Consider the following 20,583-nt stretch of genomic DNA (forward strand, 5'->3'; position numbering starts at 1 on the left):
GGCCTAAACATCTATCTGTTCTGCACCATGAAAGGGAGCAGAGGGAGGGGAGGGGGGGGTACACGTATCTTACCATTCCAATGGTTATTCACGAGTCCTTAATGCCACTCTCTGTTTTCTGAATATATTATTGGTGAGCACCAGTAACACAAGTTGACAGATTACAGCAGAAGGCTCGCTAATTGGAAGTCAGTTAAAGAAGAACTCCAGGCAAACTGCTAAAGGCAAAGCTGAAATGGAAATATTCGCAAACTTTGGAAGAAAATACGCCAAACCAGTTTTCAAAGTAAATCCTGTGCGTCACTCATTCGGTTTAAAGCTGAACTCTGGAATAAGCTAATATTGTCTAAATACAAGAGTCAGGTGTATTCTTACTCGAATCTCGGTGAGCTTTGTGTATTTCTTCCAGATTTGTGCAGCAATCCAGTGTGAAACCTTTTCTTGGTGCAGGAGATCCTGCAATCAAGATAAGGCATTGCTGCTTTCTCTACACAAGGGGGCCTGGCCAGGGCCGCTGGCTGTCACAGACACAGCTCAGCAGTGGCCACGGCGCATTTCCCCTCATAGTCGCTGCAGAGCTGTGTCAGTGACAGCCAGTCGCTGCGGCAGATGAGGTCGGTGTTCGGAATGGAGGCGGGGCCCGCATCCTCTTACATCACTGGCCAGCGACCTAAGAGCAGGTGGGGCCAGTGATGTAAGAGAAGGCGGGGCCCGTCGATAGCAGAGGAGTCAGGGCCTGGCGACCACAGAGGCGCTGACATGTAAGAGATCTCAGACCCTGCAGAGCCCACTATAGAGAGTCTATGGTGGGCTCTGCAGGGTCACACTACGCTGGGGCTCCGCAAGTGGCATGACTAGCAATCACGGGGCAGCATACAAAATTTTGCTATGGGGCCCTGTGATTTCTAGTTATGCCCCTGGATGGTAGGGTCAGAATTTGATGTAAACAACATGAAAGCATGGATTAATCCTGCCTTGTATCAACGGGTTCAGGCTGGTGGAGCTTCGCATCATTGACAAATCTGCAGCAGCAGTGTGATGCTATCATGTTAGTATGGACCAAACTCTCTAAGGAATGTTTCCATCACCTTGTTAACTCAATGCCACGAAGAATTAAAACAGTTCTGGAAACTAAAGGGGTCCAACCCAGTACTAGCAAGGTGTACCTAATAAAAGTGGCCAGTGAGTGCATATCCTGCTATTAATAGATACATTTAAATGAAAGCCTTTGGGCCCGGAGTTTAGCTTTGATAGCCCCTCCCAAGCAGCATGTACTTTTCCTGTGCTACCTCACTGCTCAATTCAGCACCAGGGGCTCAAGAAAACAGCCAATAACTGAGGCTATAGAGAAGCATGTGAAAGCTTCTCTGCAATACTATAAAACCCTCCTCACACATACAGCATTGACGGAAAACAATTGTTTTCTAGGTGGCCTATTCACACCACAACTGCCGTGTGATGTGCGGTGCAGTGGGCTACAGTAAAATTCGGACTTACCATATTTGTCTGCAGCACACTGAAGGTCAATGCACCACAGTACAATATACAGCGTAGTCATGCGGAAAAATAAATGTGTGCACTTTGTACACTCCAAATAAAGATAAGAGAATTTAAAAAAATTTAAATACTGCCTTCCCTCGTTACACAAGGCACCACCGCAACACAGCAGACACCAGCTACAAGCTAAGACAACACATATTACTGTACAGAGAGAGTGAACATGCCCTTAGTGTTTAAAGTGACCAGTTGTGCTATTGGATATAGAAGAGCAGTGGCAGGAAGAAGTTGAAGAGATGATTTATAATCCTTGTTGGTTGGAGTAGCGTTTGCCTGCTGCATATTTTTATTTTTGTAACATACTTGGTGGGTGATGATTTGATCTGCTTCTCAGAAGGGGTAGTGCATTTTTTTATTTCTTAGATTGTTCATGGGCGGTACAGCCGTTTGTGGCTGGAGATGGTGTACGGGTATCGGGGGTGGTGACAGATGAGAAGATTACGCCACCTGACACCGCCCACAGACCCACCCAAGTAATGGCCACCTAGGAAATTAACATACCATGACATGATTGGATGTATTGTTTCTTGTGAACCCCAAAAAGATGGGGGTTATGACAAGCCTTTTCTTACCCCACAGCCGAAGAAGATGAGAAAGAAAAATGGCCGGGAGGTATGAAAGGTTTGTGGTTTGTATCCTGGAGATGGGCTTTACATACCTGTGGCTGCTGCTGCCAATGTCTGCATTCTCTGAGCCCTTATTTAATAGAGTGACTACAAACTCCCAATGTGCAGCGTGGTCGTCACCCTCCTGTGTGAACAACAGGCAGCGTGCTTTCAAACAATCCGCTGCAGTTAGTTCCCCCTGCTGGTTCATTGGCTGCCCTGACAATTTAGAAGTTTGAGACTTGCTGTAAAGATAGCGGTCACCTTTCCTGGACAGCATTAAATGGTGCTCCCATGTCATAAGGACTGCTGGAAAAGAAAGCGGACCCATGAAGTCATCAAACCATTTGAAGACTGCTAGATTAAATCCCCCTTTACACTAATGCATTCTTCATTGATCCTTTTATCATAAAATTCAATGAAAATGCATTAAAACACAAGGCAATGCACATCAAATCCTTCATTGCAAAGTCAAAACGGACAATTCCTATACATCGATTCTGCTACTGGCAAATTCATGATAGCAGTGTAATTGCAAGTGTGACATCGGCCTTAGCAGTTGAAGAAAAAGTAAAACGAGAAAAGTTATGCTGCTAAAAAACTGTAATGAATTTCTATTGGATTTTACAGCTGAAATTCTTGCAAATGCTAGAGCCACACTTATAGCGGTGACCCTCCAGATAAAACTTTACTTCCAACTACTAAGCTTACCTAAAACCAGTTGTTAAGAATCCAATCTGCAGGCAGTAAGGATTTGTTTAGCACGCAGATAATTAGCCATGGTAACCACTGGTACGGCTAAACCTTAAGCTGATTAATTACACGTTCATTAAAGAAATACTAAAACGTCACCAAGTCAGGTAGCTCATGAGAACACTTACATCTAGCATGGCTGCACACTGTAATTTGGTTAAACAGCTTTAATGCCGGTCCTGAGTGAGCTACGGCAATTAGGACGACATATTGTTATCTTTTTACTTCAATTGTATTGGGCTCCGTGTGGGAAATGGGTGTGAGACAGCTCTCAGGCTCACCTTCGTTGTCATTCCAAAGCATCACAGTTTTATTTTACTAATCCAGTGGTTTTCTAACTTGTCATTATGGTCAGCTGAGAGGCCATATTTGGAGGATAGATTTAAAGAGCACCTGGTGAGATAGCTTCACCTGCATCTCAGCAAAGACTGACCTATTGGCTCTGCAGACAGGTGTTCGTCGTCTAATAGTAAACTGATACCCACTGCACAGATAAACTATCAGAACATGCAGCGAAGGACACAGCAACTAAATAAAACCCCAAAAATAATTCACGGCAAATACCCTCATTGACAACGTAGTTGATGTATGAATTGTAACTTTTATTCTTGGAAGTGGTACAGCTTGCAGAAGGAAAATGAACATCAAGTATCCATAACTTGGTTCTATGAAGAGTTTACTGCGAATTAAAAAAACAAAAAAAAAACACTATAGCAAATGGAAAGGAGGGTAAGCCAAGTAAGACCTGACATCTTCAAACCTCCAATAAGGTGGTCTACAGCAGCACACAAATTACTTAAACTGGCTGTACATGTAGCAATTTGATAGCGTGATCAAGCTTTAGATTTCACGGTTGTAAAAATTGCAAAACAATCGAAGACATAACACGGTGGCTTCAACTGACCACAAGAAGTTGTGATTAAAATTGTAGATCCACAATCCGATCGCTTTTGACTAAATTGATGTTTTCAAATCCATTTTAATTTAATATTTCGATAAATTGTATTAAATTCTATTGGTCGATCAATCTAATTTCTGGCGCTTCGTATTGCAATCGTATTTCCTTAAAATTGACTCTGCAAATGGTGATAATGTGGACTATTTACTAGAATGAGGGAAAGTCAACACCTGCACCAAGTTTCAATTGCTGCCTGCTCCCGTCTTCTAGTGACCCCCTTTCCCCACGTTTCTCTCCAATGGAGTCGCATACAGCAATAACAGCTGAAAATGTCTTAGTCTTCTCTACTCGAAATTAAGCCAAGAAAAATATATTAGAAGAATTGAGCTTTAAGAACATTTTTTTATTGTGGGTCACAAATTCTTCAAAGTACTGAAATAATGAAAGCATTTGAGTTGATATAACTTTAAGCAACTACTTTTCGGGAACATGGACTTTTGGTACTTGCCCGACTCACTGTACAAACCTCTTCATTATTCGGGGGCCTCCATTTAATCTATCATTGGAAGCTGTTGACCCAGAACTAAACGTAAAGAAGATCCTTCCTTCCTCCCATGGCCAGATTCACATGCCTCTCAAGCTGAGGATGCCCTGAAGCATTAGGAGCTCAACAGGGTTCCTCTAATCTCAGCAAGGCACTGTGTAAGTGCACTGGGGCCAAGAAATTCATGTTTTACTTCTTTAACTAAGGACCCTCCTCCCCTCTGAAGAGACACAAAGAGAAATAAAGACAGAGAATTGGGGATATCAATGTACATATATCCAGAGATTTCTGCATTTTAACTCTTTTCTCCGTGGCCTGAAAGACGGGAAGGGATCATTTAGTGTTTTTCCAAGCGTGGAAGTTTTTTTTTTTGTTCAGTTTGTTTGTTCAGAGATGGGGAGAGATAAAAGTGAATATACAAACTCCAAGCATAAGGCAGCCATAAAGAGCATGACTAGCAGACATTTGTACATTTTGGTTGTGATAATCGAGTCACACATGGGTTAATGTTAGAGTTACAAGTGCAAATAAAAAAATCTCTGCAGGTCCGAGAGCCGATCGTTCCTTTTTCAAAAACGGCAAAACGCATCTGTTTATATGAGGAGTCTAAAATGATCACAGCAAGGGCTGATAGGATTGTGATTTAGCAGGAGGCGGGGAGGGCAGCAAGATCTTATAGTGTATATAAAGTTTTTATTCCTGCCTGTGGGATGATTCAACTTCTGTATCTGTCCTGGTGATCTCACTGGTCTCCTAAAAAGGAAGGTGAAGGGAAATTTTCCAATGTGAACACCAGTTCTGGTGACAACTCTGAAAGAGGGGACATACCCTAACTTTGGAAATATTTCCTCTTAGGCCTGGTTCACACTGAGCGTTTTGTAGCGCTTTCTTTTCTGCCCTAAAAAATACACCCCCCCCCAAAAAAAATCACATTCATTTCTATGGCACAGTTTACATCTGAGTGTTTTGTTGCAATAAGCAAAATGCCTGTCACTGGAAAAATTACAGCTTTTTTTGTGGCATTACAGCTTGTTTTGGCTCCATAGACCTAATCGGAAACGCTAAAAAACGTGTGATGCATTTTGCTCACGTTTGCTCATTTACAAATCTGTTCAATAAAATGCGCAATCTGATTTATGCACATAAAATGCACACAAAAATGTGTGTAGACAAAAACGCTGTTGCCTAGGTGTGAATCCAGCTCTACTTCCTGTTCTGCCACTGGTTCATAAAGTAAAGAACAATCTCCCTGAAAGAACTCTGAAATGGGTCTGAGCTGTTTACTACTCCATCCAAAAGTGAAAAAAAAATGTTTTACATCATTTAAAATTAGCAAAAAATGTTTACAAATTTCTATTTAAAAATACTCATGTAGAGATGGAGATTGTTGTTGTTTTTATAGGTTGGCTGTACAACCTATTTCTCTGCCCTCTATGTTTGATTGTAAGTATACCTAAGCACTCTTCATCTGTTAAATATACCTGGGTTTCTGTTATACCTCCTGATCCTGCCAGAAATCTCAGCTGATAAATTCCTCAGCTCTCTTCCTCTACTGCACTCTTATCATTTACATTCCTTTTATTTGCATGTCTACATTACTGACAGGGTTGCTTCAAAGACATTGTCCATCTTTGGAACCATGTGTCATGTTGCACCCATATTTAGGGTGCAACATAAAACATGATCGCATTCCCCAGCACCCCCTTCTTCTCTCATCCTCAACTAACCTAAATCATGGGGTGAGTCTCCCTCGAGTGTCCCGTTTTTGAAATTCAGTACTCTGGTTCTGCCCACACAGCTACGTCAGCAATTCATAGATCCATTCACAGCGGTTTGTAAATGGAAAGACTACAAATCCCATCTCTCACTGAAGCAGAGGGACACATTTTGTATAGTGCATTGTATGCTTTCTCTAGCCCCATAACAGAAGGCCCAAACCTCAGTTTGGACCTGTGGCTGGGATGGAAACAATACAGGAGCCTGTGCATCGCACTGATCGCAGTTGTAATGCTCTGCTAAGCAAACATTTAATAAATGTACATTTTATTTTACTAACTTGGGTGCATTTTATTAATTTTTTGCAAAAGGTAGCCTATGCCTTTAAGGAAGTCTGGCGGTCAATTTTAGAACCCCCGAAATACTGGCTTACCCAGTAATATGCATTGCAGGTTCATGACCTAGACATGAAAGTCTAGATAGCACCCTGCTCAGCTGTGATCTTTGCTAACAATTATCTGCATTTCACTGACTCAGTCACCTATATGGCAGCTGATAATTACAAGAGGTCTGATGACATGCAAATGTCATATTATATAACATGTGCCTGTACTGGGCTTTATAGAACCATATTCCACTTGCAGCCAACATGGTCAGAACACAAGAGGAGGCCACAAGTGCAAACTGAGAGCTGCAATCCTTTTGTGGCTCAGCACATGAGACTAGCAATAAAATAAAGGCGTACAATGACCAAAAAATATCAGGTGACGTGCAACACTGAAGGTTACAAAAATAACAACAAAAAATGGGCTCCGCGCAGCTTGGAGGAACTTTCCAGTAGTTAAAGGGAGATGGGTTGCCTGGTGGGGAAAACTGCGTTGTCTGCGGTGACTAGTTTCTTTAAAAACGGACAGCAGCAGCACATTGTTACATTTTACTGGCTGTGGCTTCTTTTATGAGTGATGATAGAGAACTTACAGTATGCACATTACCAAATATTCTTTTTTTTAATAAAAGACAAACTTTTTGTGTATTTATATGCTCCTATCACCTATGATCAGGGTTATTATTTACTTCTAGCATCAGAATTTATTCTTGTGTTTTCCGATTATTTTTATTTTTATCAATTATGTCCTGAGGTAGTGGCCACGCAGAAGCCACAGAAATGTGTTAATGGTGTTTTACCCTATAAAAAAAACCCTATAATATAATTCTTAATATACCAAGTAAAGTTTGAAGCATCTTCTTATAACGTAGGTGCCTCTGCTGACTCCTATTTTTTCTGGTCCTTTCCATTTTGAACCCAACTACAACTACCATTGTTAGAGAACGGCTTATTTCGCTTTTTTTGCTTCCAATTCAGGAAACAAAAAAAAAAAAGAAGAAGATGATCAGATGACTGACAACCTAATTTACTAAAGAGCTGATGAGCCTCTACAGTAGTTTACGGGCATAGCTGCAGCCCTGGTATCCCTTTTCATTCCACCACAGTTGAAACTTTTATTGCATGCAATGCCTGTAACTTGACTTCAATATCTATTCAGACACCAAGGGGTGGCAATTACATCAGCGGTGGGATAGGAACTCTTGTAAGTCTTATACGTGTAGTTATGCTTCCATGGTTTCCAGGACAATACATTTAAATCCTATGGGGTAATATTTGTTAAAGCCAATTTTCAGTCAAAATGTGTGTTGTTTTGGATAGAGTGGGGGAGGGTTAGAACCTGAAGTTTTCATACAAGCTACGTCTCTACTGGGGAAATTTATCTTTACTTGCTGTTGACGGAAAAAGCCTGACTAAACGTTTAAATTCTTCCACACTTTATCCGAAACCAAGAAAATCTGTCTGGTGTTACATTACAAAATAGTTGTAACAACAATGCATTGCATATCAATAGTATTGAGAATATTATGTTGTCTCAAAATAAAATTAGGGGCAGTACTTCAGATACGGAACCGATGTCTTTCTTCGTAACTCCACAAAACAATATCAGCTGTTATTGCCTACTTTTACCTAAAGTGAACGTCAGGACATATGCAGTGCTGCTCTGCAGTACATGCAAATGTCCCCATGTTGTACCCCTTTAAAGTCCTGCTGAGGGCTGTAAAGACACAGTGAAGGGAATTTATCAAAACTGGAGCAGCCAACATCAGTAGCAGCTGCGCATTAGTAACCAATCAGGTTCTCTCTTTCATGTTCAAATCTTAACTGAACAAACTGAAGAGAGAAGCTGGTTGCCGTGCACAAGCTGCTCCAGATTTTTGTCTGCTCCAGTTTTGATAAATTCCGCTCAGTATTTTTTGTGGACTAAGAAGTAGGAGGGTTAAATAGACTCCATGAGATAACACAAGTAGTATGCACAGGACAGCACAGAATGTCTGATGTTATGAACAGGTATTTTTCTGCACTTTTCAAATCATATGCAACAATCCCTAATATTTCATTTGCCTTAATCCCTTTAGTTAAAAGTGGCCTTCTAAGAGCTTTAAGAATTAAACAGATTGCCAAGAGCAATCTCCTTTACCACATCCTGCATGAATGCCTTTGGCAGGATGGTAGACAAATGGTTATATTTCAATCACCATATTGTAAGTGAACAGTTTTGGGAATAAGTAGGACTGCTACTGTTTTCCTTGCGCATTAAAAATATTGCACGAGCTGGACAAGAGATGGACCATTACTATGCTAATGATATTCCTTTCTAAACACAGCTCTGCAAAAGAGCTCTCCGTCCCCAGGCTCCTGAACACACGGAGCGAGGATCTCTAAGGGATGGTTTAGGATGACCTCTGATCAAGGATGTCTCTTTGCCTCTCTGCTATACTTAAGCTATCTTCCATGTGAACAGCTGCACTGGTAGCAAGTTAAAACCGTATTTCATTTCAGTGGCATCTAATCCCGAGCTTGGTACATGACTAAGGGAAGAGCAAGCATCACGGTTGGAACAATAGACTCTTTGCTGAGAGCAGATGCTTCTCCCCTTGCAGCTGTAAAAACTGTGAAAAATCCTGCACTGCAGTGTCTGGTCACGGAACCTGAACAAATCCCAGCATATGATTTGCCACTCATGTGCATGTGTTTTCTATGGCCACTCATATGCTTCTGCGAAACACCAATGGTGACTTCTTTATGGGTGTTAGAGAGACATTTAATTCTATTAGAGCTCTGCAAAACTAATGTACACATCAACAACAATGGCATATCATGGTGATCTACTTAGCATTTGCAAGCTGATATAGCAATAGGGGAGCCTACAGCCTTTATTAATCTAAGTATCACAAATGTGACAAGTGTGTAGCAATCTTTTAATTATATTTAAAAATTTATAGGAATATATATATATACACATACATACATACATACATACATACACACAGATCAACCATAACATTATGACCACTGAGAGGTGAAGTGAACAACATTGATTATCTCGTTACAATGGCACCTAGACATGGGTGGAATATATTAGGCAGCAAGTGAACATTTTGTCCCTGAAGTTGATGTGTCGTAAGCGGAAAAAAAAAGGGCAAGTGTAAGGATTTGAGCAACTCTTGACAAGGGCCAAATTGTGATGGTTAGACGACTCGGACAGAGCAGATGTTCCCAGTCTGCCGAAAGTGGTTCAAGGAAGGAACACAGGTGAACTGTTGACAGGGTGGTGAGCCACCAAGGCTCACTGATGCATGTGGGGAGCAATTGCTTGCCCGTGTAGTCCGATCCAATAGAAGAGCTACTGCAGCTCAAAATTGCTGTAAAAGGTCATGCTGGTTCCAATAGAAAAGGTGTCTGAACACCAAATGCATCGCAGTTTGTTGCATATGGGGCTGCGTAGCCGTAGACCGGTCAGGGTGTCCATGCTGACCCCTGTCCACCACCAAAAGCACATATAATGGGCATGTGAGCATCAGAACAGGACTACGGAGCAATGGAAGAAGGTGGTCAGGTCTGATAAATCACATTTACTTTTACATCATGTGGATGGCTGAGTACGTGCGTCGCTTACCCACTGAAGAGATGGCTTCAGGATGCACTATCGAAGAAGGCGGGCCAGTGGAGGCAGTGTGATCGTTTGGACAATGTTCTGCAGGGAAACGTTGAGTCATGCCATTCATGGGGATGTTATTTTGAAATGTACCACCTACCTAATTATTGTTCCTGACCAAGTGCACCCCTTCTTGGATACGGTATTCCCTGATGGCAGTGGCCTCTTTCAGCAGGATAATGCACCCTGCCACACTACAAAAATAGTTCAAGAATGTTTTGAGGAACACATAAGGGGAATTTACCAAAATTGGAGCAGACAAAATCTAGATCAGTGGTGCATGGAAACCAATCAGCTTCTCGATTCATTTTCAAATCTTAACTGAACAATCTGAAGAGAGAAGCTGATTGGTTTCCATGCACAGCTGCTCCAGATTTTGTCAACTCCAGTTTTGATAAATTCCCCTCATTGAGTTTAAGATGCTGACTTGGCCTCCAAATTCACCAGCTCTCAATCCAAAAATCGAGCATGTGTGGGATGTGTGGAAAAACAATTACCATACATGGAGGCCCCCACCTTGTAACTTACAGGACGTAAATGATCTGCTACTGACGGCCTGGTGCCAGATATCACAGCATACCTTCAGAGGTCTAGTGGAGTCCATGCCCCAATGGGTCAGGGCTGTTTTGGCAGAAAAATAGGGACCTACTCAATATTAGGCGGATGGCCATAATCTTATGGCAGATTGGTGTATATATTGTTATTACAGAAAAAGTGAGGTTACCATTCACAACCATCTTCTGGAAAATGCTATTTGGTGTTGTGCTGATCCTCCTGTTTTAAACACTGAGTCACTAACGCATAACTAATATAGATCTGGAATTCCGAAATTCTGTAACTTCGTCTGGTGTATACTTGTTTCTGGTTCAGTGACTCACAGTATTAAAAGTGAACTTGTGTTCAGTATTCATTGAACAATAACTGATCATCTAGACCAGGATTGCATTCTTAATACATTCAGTTGTGGCACACAAATCATATTTTTCTTTACTGCCTCCTGGAGACAGAATACTCTACAAGCTGCATCAAGCAGTAAACAGTGTCAGTACATAGTGGCATCTGTGAAAATAAACTGTTCCACAAAGTGCTGGGTTTGGCCAGCAGAACCAGCAGAGAACTGCTGGTTGGGGAGAGGGGCTTGGCAGTGTCAGGTTGAAGAAAGATATAGAGAAAAAATGCAGTTAAACTCACTGCTAAGGGTCAAATGCCAGAGGTGGTAGTCAGACTTGAAACGAGGAAAACGGTCTGTACAATATGGGATGACACAATGCCAAAAGTACAAAGACAGGGAGGACAAAGACGAACAGTTGCATCACCAGTGGGTGGCAAAAGGGTCACCATGAGGGGCAAGACCTGAGAATACCTGGTCTTCACTAAAGCACCTAATGTGGAGATGGAATTATGCAGCTTGCACTCCCAGGCTGCACCCCTCATCAGTGACACAAAAGAAATGGACAAACATATTAACAAAGAGACTAGATAAAGGGTGAAAAGAAACAAACGAGCACAAGATAACAGCAAGGCTAGGACAGCAAACAGGCTAGACAGGAACAATGTACACAGCACTTTACACAATGTAGATTCACAACAGTCCCTGCCTACAAGGAGCTTACAATCTAAGGTGCACATGCACACAAGTGGTCAATGCTTCCTAGGAAATACTTTAGCTGGTGAAAGTGTTCTTCATGCTGCAACTGGCTCCTTTTAATTATAACTGATAAGCAAATGCTTCCTGTTAACTGCTGTAGTGGCAGCAATTCCTCTGGATGAGACCAGTCATAAAAGGCTGCTAGCTGTGCACTGGGTGACCCGTTTTCCCAATGCCCCTCTTTGCTCTGCAGGGTACACCTATGTCATCTATATCACACATGCCACTGATCATGTGAAATGCCGGATTATCATCAAAAAAAGGTGGTTTTATTTGAGAAGACTGTGGTGCCCTGTAGACTCCTCTTCCCTGTGCTGCTTGAAACTGAGGATCAGGGGCTGGGTATTGATGTTATGCAGACTTCAAAGAAAGATTACAACAGACAGAAGAAAGGTTAAGTAAAAAGTAACAAAAAAAACAGCAGTGGGGGGTAGCAGAAGAGTGGAGGACCTTAAAATAATATCCATGTTAGGGAATGGGCATTCATCCTGCAATGAGGGAAATATTAAATTACATTAGCAGGCTTTTGCAGTTGCCAAGGGCTTCAGATTTCTTTGTTATATCTTACATTTAAAATTGCAATGTATTTCAAAGCTCCTTGAACAATGCATTTTTCACCAATCGCATCAGTTTCTGCCCCACTGACGCTTATTACCAAATGACCTCAGTGACTCAGGCAAAAGTCCATAAACCTACTACACATTAGGAGGAACATACCAACTCAATGTGGATACTGTCCTTGGACAGCATATCCCTAGCCTTTAGCATTAGCCCGGACTACAAAGTTTCCTTGCAGCACCACCAGAATTGGCAGTTGTCTAAACAAAAGATTGCAAGTTCCTCTTGCTCAGATGTGATGTATATTGTTCAATCTTCTCTGATGAGTGTTGTAAAATATGCCATTGCTATACAAGAGATCAAACAAAATAAAAAAATGTCCATAGTGGATTACCCAACATGACTTGTGTGAAAGTTAGATGGAGGACTGCTTAGACATGCAAGGTATTTGGGAGTATGAGCCCCAGAATTAAATGTTTTTGCACTTTTGCAATCTCAGTACCAAGTACCACATAGGCCATAGCAGGTTGCAATCAGCAATTTATCAGTTCAAAGCAAAGAACATTGCATTCTTTCAGAGCAAGTGTTTCAGATATAAGCAGGAACCCTGCCGCTTGAAGAATCTAGTACCATGAAAAGGAGGGGGGAAAAAACCCATCCAACCTTCTGGTTAAAAAAAAAAAAAGAAATAGACATCTACAGTAATAATAGAGCTCAAAAGAAAAAGAGGAAAAAAGTATATTCTAATTATCCAAAGTAAACAGAAGCGGACCGGAGAAAAAGCGATGCCATTCATATTAAAATGGGGGGCGCCACTTTTAATCAATGCAATTCCTCCTCGGGCACAATGCCTGGCCGCACTAAACCCGGTCAACTGTTGCTCTTGCTTATATATTCATACCACTTTAATAGCGTTGCTGAAAAAAACACCAATTGGCTTTCTATACACTGGCGATTCTCACACATAATGCACTTTTTGAAAAAAAAGAAGAAAAAAAATCAACACATAATATGAAAGGCTCTTTTCGGGCCCTTTCTCCCTTTCACGGCACCTTTTTTTTTTCCCTCTCTCCTACGTCTGTTTGTAGTAATCTGCCTTTACTTTCTCATTGCTACAGAACAAACAAGGGGGGAGAGTGCTATCAAAAGGGATCATTTCGAGATGAGTTCAGCCCATAGCCTTTGTAATCCCAGCAAAAGCACTTAAAGTGCTCAGTAGGTGTTCATCACGACCATCTGGTCAAAAGCAAAACAAGCTGCTGATTCCGTCTTTGAATGGAATGAAGCAAGTGTGAATTAGCCTCTTCAATTAGCACGATTACAACCTGTCAAGTACATATTGTTAAGCGGGATTATTACAGTACTGGTCACTGCAATTATTCTGCCGAAGCTTTCTCTGTTCCCTCTTCTTCTACAGGTTCGGTCTGTCATAGATTGACGCAGCTACCTTAAAGATGGGATCATTTTAAGAATGTAGAAAGCATCAATGGAATTGCAAGAGTTCCACTTTTTCACTCTGGGGTCTACATGTTCATTAAACGCACCCATCCCCTGTGCAAATACAAACGGGCTACACACACACATTCCAATAGTGTTCAGCTATAAAGTGGTATAGCTCCTACACTGTGAACTTAATACCTTGACAAAACTCATAATCTAATCACAAAAATATTAATATTACTAACCTATACTAAAAAAGTATACATAAAAGTTATTTACAAAAAAATCTTTCAAATTAGGATGAAAATGTGAAAATAAAATTTGACCTTCTATGCAAGATTTCCATTCCCAATTTCGTTTAAAAAAAAAAAAAAACACAAAAAAAAAAATGTAATTTTTTAAAAAAAAAAAAAAACACAAAAAAAAAAATGTAATTTCTTCAAAAAAAACAAAAACAGTTCCTTAACATTGTAATAAAAATGAATTCTGCAAATAACCAGTTATATTTTATAATATTTTTTTTTAAACTGTCAACGAGATCAAATCACTAAACTGAAGTAAAATGAAAATGTATTGCTTTTAAACTCGTCCAACACATGACTGGATGTTAAAAAACTACAACCCCCCCCCCCAAAACAAAGATTCATTTAAAAAAAAAGTGTAGTCTTAACTACCACAAATTCCTAATCTTCAACATTATATTATACATCTGTAATTCTTTTTTTTAGGTTACTTAACAAAGTGGCCTGATAAAGACAAAGTAATTACAGAAGTAGACTTGTGGGGATGGCAAGAAAGGCTTCGTTTAACACTAGTACATAACCTTTTAGATTGTAAGCCCTCACAGGCAGGGCCCTCCTTACCATCTTGTCTTGAATTGTATGGTGATTGTAATGTCTTCCTTATATTGTAAAGCGCTGCGCAAACTGCTGGCGCTATATAAATACTATGTAATAATAATAACCGGGAAAATGAAAACCACTTCAAGCATAAAAATAATGTACAGAGAAGAATTTTCTTTCCTGTGTGTTATGCATCACATCGTTAGCGCTTTTATGTTTGTTTGTGGCATTTTGCTACCTTGAATTTCATTAAATTTAATCAGTTTTCTGATGTTTAACCGAGGTGCCACTCTCTAAATAACAATATTAATAGACTAATAAAAAAAAAATACAGTAAAATGTATAACATAATGGGGTAAAAGGCTGTGCATTCCAATGCAAGGTTTCCAAAGCAAGGTTTTCTTAGCAATTTCCTATTTTTTTTTATTTTACTAAAAGTTTAAACATTTCTTTAATACATTGATGAAATTCTTGCTAACCCTCAAAAAGGATCAAGTATTAACCATTAAAGATCGCAAAAAAAAATTCTCAAAATTGGGAGCCGAGAGCATGTACTTTTACCTTTTAGTAATCTATAATAGTTTGGTTTTAGTAAAGTGAGTAGGATGTGCCAAAGGAGAACGGATTACCATGTCAGTTCAGTAAATCACATAATATTTATTATTTGGATAATAAGTTAATTTTACTCCTACTATATTCCCTTAACATTATAATACTGAAATAATAATAGATTCTACTAACAAAAGTATTGCAAAACATTTGTATTTTGAAAGTCTAACTATATAAGTTAGCCAACACAATATGTTGCTGAAATTCCAAACTTTCTGCTAAATCATGTTTTTTTACAACAAAATTCACAATATATTATAACAACAAATCACAATACACGGCTCCATGAAAAACAAACCCTAAAAAAAAAAAAATTCTAGAATTATGAATTAGATCTTTACTGCACTTGTTAGACTATTTCAGCAGTAATCTGATTACACCAAGTTTTTTGTGATGTCCATTCATAACAATCAAGTTGGCTACTCATCCCAGAAACACCACCACTTAAAAAAGGAAACGATATCCAAAACAAATGTTCTTATTATTTTAATTTCAAATTATTTTGAATGATCTGAATGTTATTTGAATGATAATCATTTTGAATGACTAAATGTTATTTAAAAACTTACATTTCTCAATTTTATTTTATTTTTTTTAAGGGTTCTCTGTGGAGAAATACTTTATTTATTCCAAAGTTGAAAAAAAGAATAAGAAAAAAAAATCACACAAGAGCGAGATGATTTGGAGGTGAAAGGGTGTAAAAGGCAATTTTGAAAGCGGCAGGAATAATGACCATTATATTTGTTGCGTTGTATTTTTTCCATGTATATTCTACTATCCAAACATATCACTGCCCAGAGACAGTTGCACAGAATAGCAGGGAGTGTGGAGGAACTGATGGAATATTAATTCCGATGTTTAATAATTGATGTAGTCATTTTGAATCTTTCTGCATAGAATATCGCATGTGAGGAGATTGCATTAACACTGCTTAAACATTTCAACTTGTCAGAATGGCCAACTCCATTTTGGATATATTTGCAGTTATTTCCCCCTCGAAACAGTAATAATGGCTAAATAAATATGTGCCTCTATTTTATAATCACTAAACATTAATGAATATTTTATATCTTTTTAAATCTCATTGTTTAATTTAAAAGGATGAAATTAAGTCTCCTTCCAGCAATGTGCCAATTATCTCAAGATCAAACAATAACCCGGCCATTATACTAGGCTCTGTTTATATTTCAGAAGCTAATTTGGAGTTGCAGGAAAGGAAGGCTGCAGATGTGGAGCAACGTCAAGGGATGCCCTCTTGTGGGCACAATTGTAACTACATATGCAGCAAAAAGGAACTGATTTTGTAATAACATAGGCTTCAACTAGGGTTGCACAGATACTTTTCGAGTACCAGTGCAGATACCTGGCATTTTCATGAGAACTCCCAGGGTTGCAGTGGTTGCAGCTGGGACCGGGCTCTGGCACTCCACCACTGTCCTGAAATCATTAGTCTGTATTGTTTTAGAAAAACTGTCACATGACAATAAACAAAAATGTATCAGTACTCGTACTTGTAAGTACTCAGCAAGTACCAGTACTTGTACTCGCAAAACTGGTATCTGTGCATCCCTTTATTTATATTTATAAAAACAAAATCGTACATTTAAACAGAGATGTACAAATCCCAGGAGCTCCGTGTGCTCCTTACAAATGACAGCTGCCTCCTAATTTTTGAATTTGTCTCTAGTGTAGTCTTGGAGCTCAAAGGTATCGGTACATGTACAGAGTACTGTACTTGGTATCTGTGCAACCCTAGCTTCAACCATAAAATGTGGAACAATTCTCAATTTTATGTGAACGCACAAGAAATCAAAAGTAAAAGTAATTAACAAGGTCACTTAAAGTAGAACGTCAGGCAAATATATGAAGGAAACTTACCTATTAACCCACCCAGGGGCGTGACTAGAAATCACAGGACCCCAAGGCAAAATTAGTTACACCTCTTAGCTGTCAGCCCCGATCCGCTGTCAGCTTCCTCCAGCACCGGACCCCACCGCCTCCTCCTCCACGGTCGCCGGCGGGCCCCACCTCCTCCGCTGCCAACGCCGGGTCCCGCCTCCTCCTCTATAGCCAATGCCGGCCTCCTCCACCGCAGCTGCTGGCTGTCACTGATTTAGCAACGGCTGTGAGGAGCAGCTGCTGCACAGATCACAGGTTGTCGTGATCTGAACAGCGGCGCGTTCCTCCTTAAAGCCGCCAGTGACAGCCAGCAGCCTGCGATGCCATAGCGACCAAAGCGGCCCGCACGGCATCAGGGGGACCTCCTTGTTCTTCGTCCTGGTCGGACCCCCCTGTGCCCCGGGCCCCATAGCGGCTGACTGGGTCGCAATGGCGATAGTTCCACCCCAAATCTCACCAACAAATTCATAATAACCACAGAGTGATTTTATAAAAATAATGTTAGAATAACTGCCCATATTTTGAGTTTATATTGTTCTCACAATTGCCACCACAGCCGAAATCAGACAAGCAGAATGAATTGTCAGTTTATTTTATTTTTCAGGCTTTTAAAGTTGGAGAGAGCAGTGTTTAGGCAGTTCTAGAAAGAGGACCACATACGATATTCAGTAAGATCAAAAGGGGGCAAACTACGGCCCTCCAACTGTTGTGGGACTACAATTTTTATAAGGCATTGCAAAAATTTCACATAGGCATGGCTCCCAGAGACAGATGCAGCATAGGATTTGTAGTTTCACCACAACTGGAGGGCCAACCCCAGAGTAAGATGAAACTCATTAACAGACCAATAAGCAGGAAGGTGCAGAACTTCAATACGGAATTGTGATATTACCGGCCTGGCTATACGGCGGGGCAGGGATTGGTGAATTGGAAGACGAATGGTACAATATTTTTCAACAGTAAAAGCAGTTTACATACATGTTTATGAATTGGGTGTTTTTAGTTGACAAGTTGATAAATTTTAATATATACATTTTGCCCAAAATTGTTTTAAAAAAAAGACAATCCAATGAAAGACAGTAATTAGAAACCATGTAGGCTTGACAAGAGAGTTTACACCAAAACACGTTGCCAGGATACCATGACTCACAGGAAGTGGGCAGCTCTCAGCAGCCTATGTGTTCTATTTGATGGTACAGCTCTGAAGTAGACCATGCTATCCTGATCTGGATGCAGGACGAGCTCTTACATCTACCCTGGTTTAGAAGGTCTCGAACCAAAGACTGGTAAAACCACCAGTACCACTGGCTATGGTACTAATGCGATGTTGCCCTAAATAGCAAGGACATTTACAGACCTGCACACCTTCTACACCATGCGAGTGCAAACACGTTTAAAGAATAAAGACATAAATGTAATAATGTGCTAGGTTGGTAAGCTCTCTTGTTTCTTATACTTTTCAATTCAGTTTGAACTCTTCAGTATCCACTAAAACAATCAATCACTTTTAGGTGAATGAGTGAGCAATCTAACATGTAGACTTGGCATAATGTTGAATTTAAAGCCTATCTCCAGGTAAATAAAACAACTACCGATGCAGTGTCACGGTCAGGGACCTTACTCACTGGAAATGGAAGCTCTGGTGTTTTTGGGACCACCAGGTAAAAGACAGGTTGACACCAAAGCCTTAGGAGACAGGAACAGTAGGGATTGGGATGTCTGCACATCAGGTGAAGGTGCGATAGAAGCACAGGGTCTAAGGAGTGCCAGGCCAATCTGGTATAAACAATAGGTCACAGGGATTCTCGGGAGGCAAGATGCAAACTTCAGGAGACATAAGTGTCCAGCAGCTAGTGAACTGTCATGTTGTTTAAACACTAACAGGTGCAATAGTCCTTTAAGACAGAGGTTGCGATGGATTGGCACCAAGGCCTGCAGCTGGCTGAAAGCCGAGAACTATGTACAGAGGGAAAAACTCGGCAATGGAACATGGCACGGGTAAGTGTGACACTACCAGCACACTGCAAAGGTAAACTGCTTGTTTATTTACTTACCTGATCTCTACTCCTGTAGGCTGCAAAACTGGTGACCGCAGCCTCTTCCCCCTTCCACTCTGGTGGTCAGAGGCCCACTAATGTCATCACATCTAATCCAAGGCCCATAGCCCTGCATTATAGAGGACGACGCACAGGAGCAGTCCACAAGCCAGAGCGCAAAGGGAGAAAGGTGAGCACCAACTGCCATGGGACCAGGTAAATTAAAGTCCTTTACACAGCTTCCCTAGACATAAACGTGCAGCTAACCATTGCAGTGTGGGGTAGACCCAATGCAAGCGTAGTCGTCGCCCCACCCCCAGAGATATGCCTTAAGCTTGTCAGTTTTTGCAGAACCTTGAAAATACATGTACTATAACCTTGGACAGTAAAGCAGGGAGAAATAAAGCAGAACATTAGCTGGATAGATACAGCACAGTCAAGCATTTATGGTTGTTAATGAGACTTTTATTATTGCCCAGCTCTATGAAACCACTCACCTCCTGTATTGTGCAGCTCCCAGAGAACTGCAGGTTGTACTCCCTCTGGACCTCACGGTGAGTGATGATCAGCATGAAGTTCTGTTTTAATGAATCCTCCTGAGAGCTGGAGGGATGGAAATAGAGACAAGAAGTCAGCAAGGACAAGTAGTGGCATGTTTCTTCAAAGCTATCTTCCCTCTCAAGAGGGCCGCGGCTGCCATACAGGCAAGCCAGGGCACAGACCGGCCCCATCAGCCTATCTGCTACAGTACTGGCCACACACGGACATCGTGTCCTATGTGCCCGCGACTTCTCAGACACATAGGTAACACTGACATAATGAAGTCTAATTTGTTAAAAATGTACACTCAGCATTACCGCAGGGACATGGACCGCACAGGGCCACACTGACGTGTTATAACACATGTCACAATGTCACTACACAGAGGCAATGTAGGAGCACAATATTGCATTAACTAGTCTCTGAAGTAATACATAGATTCCAGTATAATTGGATGTTCTAATGAACATAAGTTAATGATTGCTCTTACAGGAATGATAACCCTACATGAAAGTAAACCTGTAACAAACCAAAGCAATTCAAAATGGCATGTATGACGAAAGAAATCATAACCAGAAGTTACCTTCTGTTGATGCTGCACATTAACACAATCTAAGGGTGCACAAAGAAGTAGATGTAGTTATGTTCGAATCTTGACTTTCCATGTAAAGTTTGAGGTTGGTCCCACACCATTTCACCTACAGAGGCTTACTATTGGTACTTTTAGGTAATCCTGAGGGCTCACTTTACCTTTAAGGTGTCCCCAGGCCCATAATGCAGGCACCCCTACCAGGTATCTGCTTGCATGCGTGGCTTTTTTACAGAGCACCCAAGTATCCCACAAAACATAGGCAATTTTTGTCTAAATATAGATCATGACTTGCAATGACAATAT

The 20,583-nt window shown here is 40.7% G+C and overlaps 1 protein-coding gene across 2 annotated transcripts in view; it reads right to left on the reverse strand.

The window, feature by feature from the left end:
- The window catches only part of FAF1 (Fas associated factor 1), a 218,339-nt gene that overhangs the window by 131,583 nt on the left and 66,173 nt on the right, over positions 1-20,583 (reverse strand). For both annotated transcript variants that reach the window (XM_018552460.1, XM_018552459.1), the window contains exon 7: positions 19,646-19,751. In XM_018552460.1, coding sequence (XP_018407962.1) covers positions 19,646-19,751 — 106 coding nt within the window. The remainder of the gene's footprint in view (positions 1-19,645; positions 19,752-20,583) is intronic.

This window comes from Nanorana parkeri, unplaced genomic scaffold (assembly GCF_000935625.1).
Source record: "Nanorana parkeri isolate BGI_ZX_2015 unplaced genomic scaffold, ASM93562v1 scaffold89, whole genome shotgun sequence".
Taxonomy (NCBI): domain Eukaryota; kingdom Metazoa; phylum Chordata; class Amphibia; order Anura; family Dicroglossidae; genus Nanorana; species Nanorana parkeri.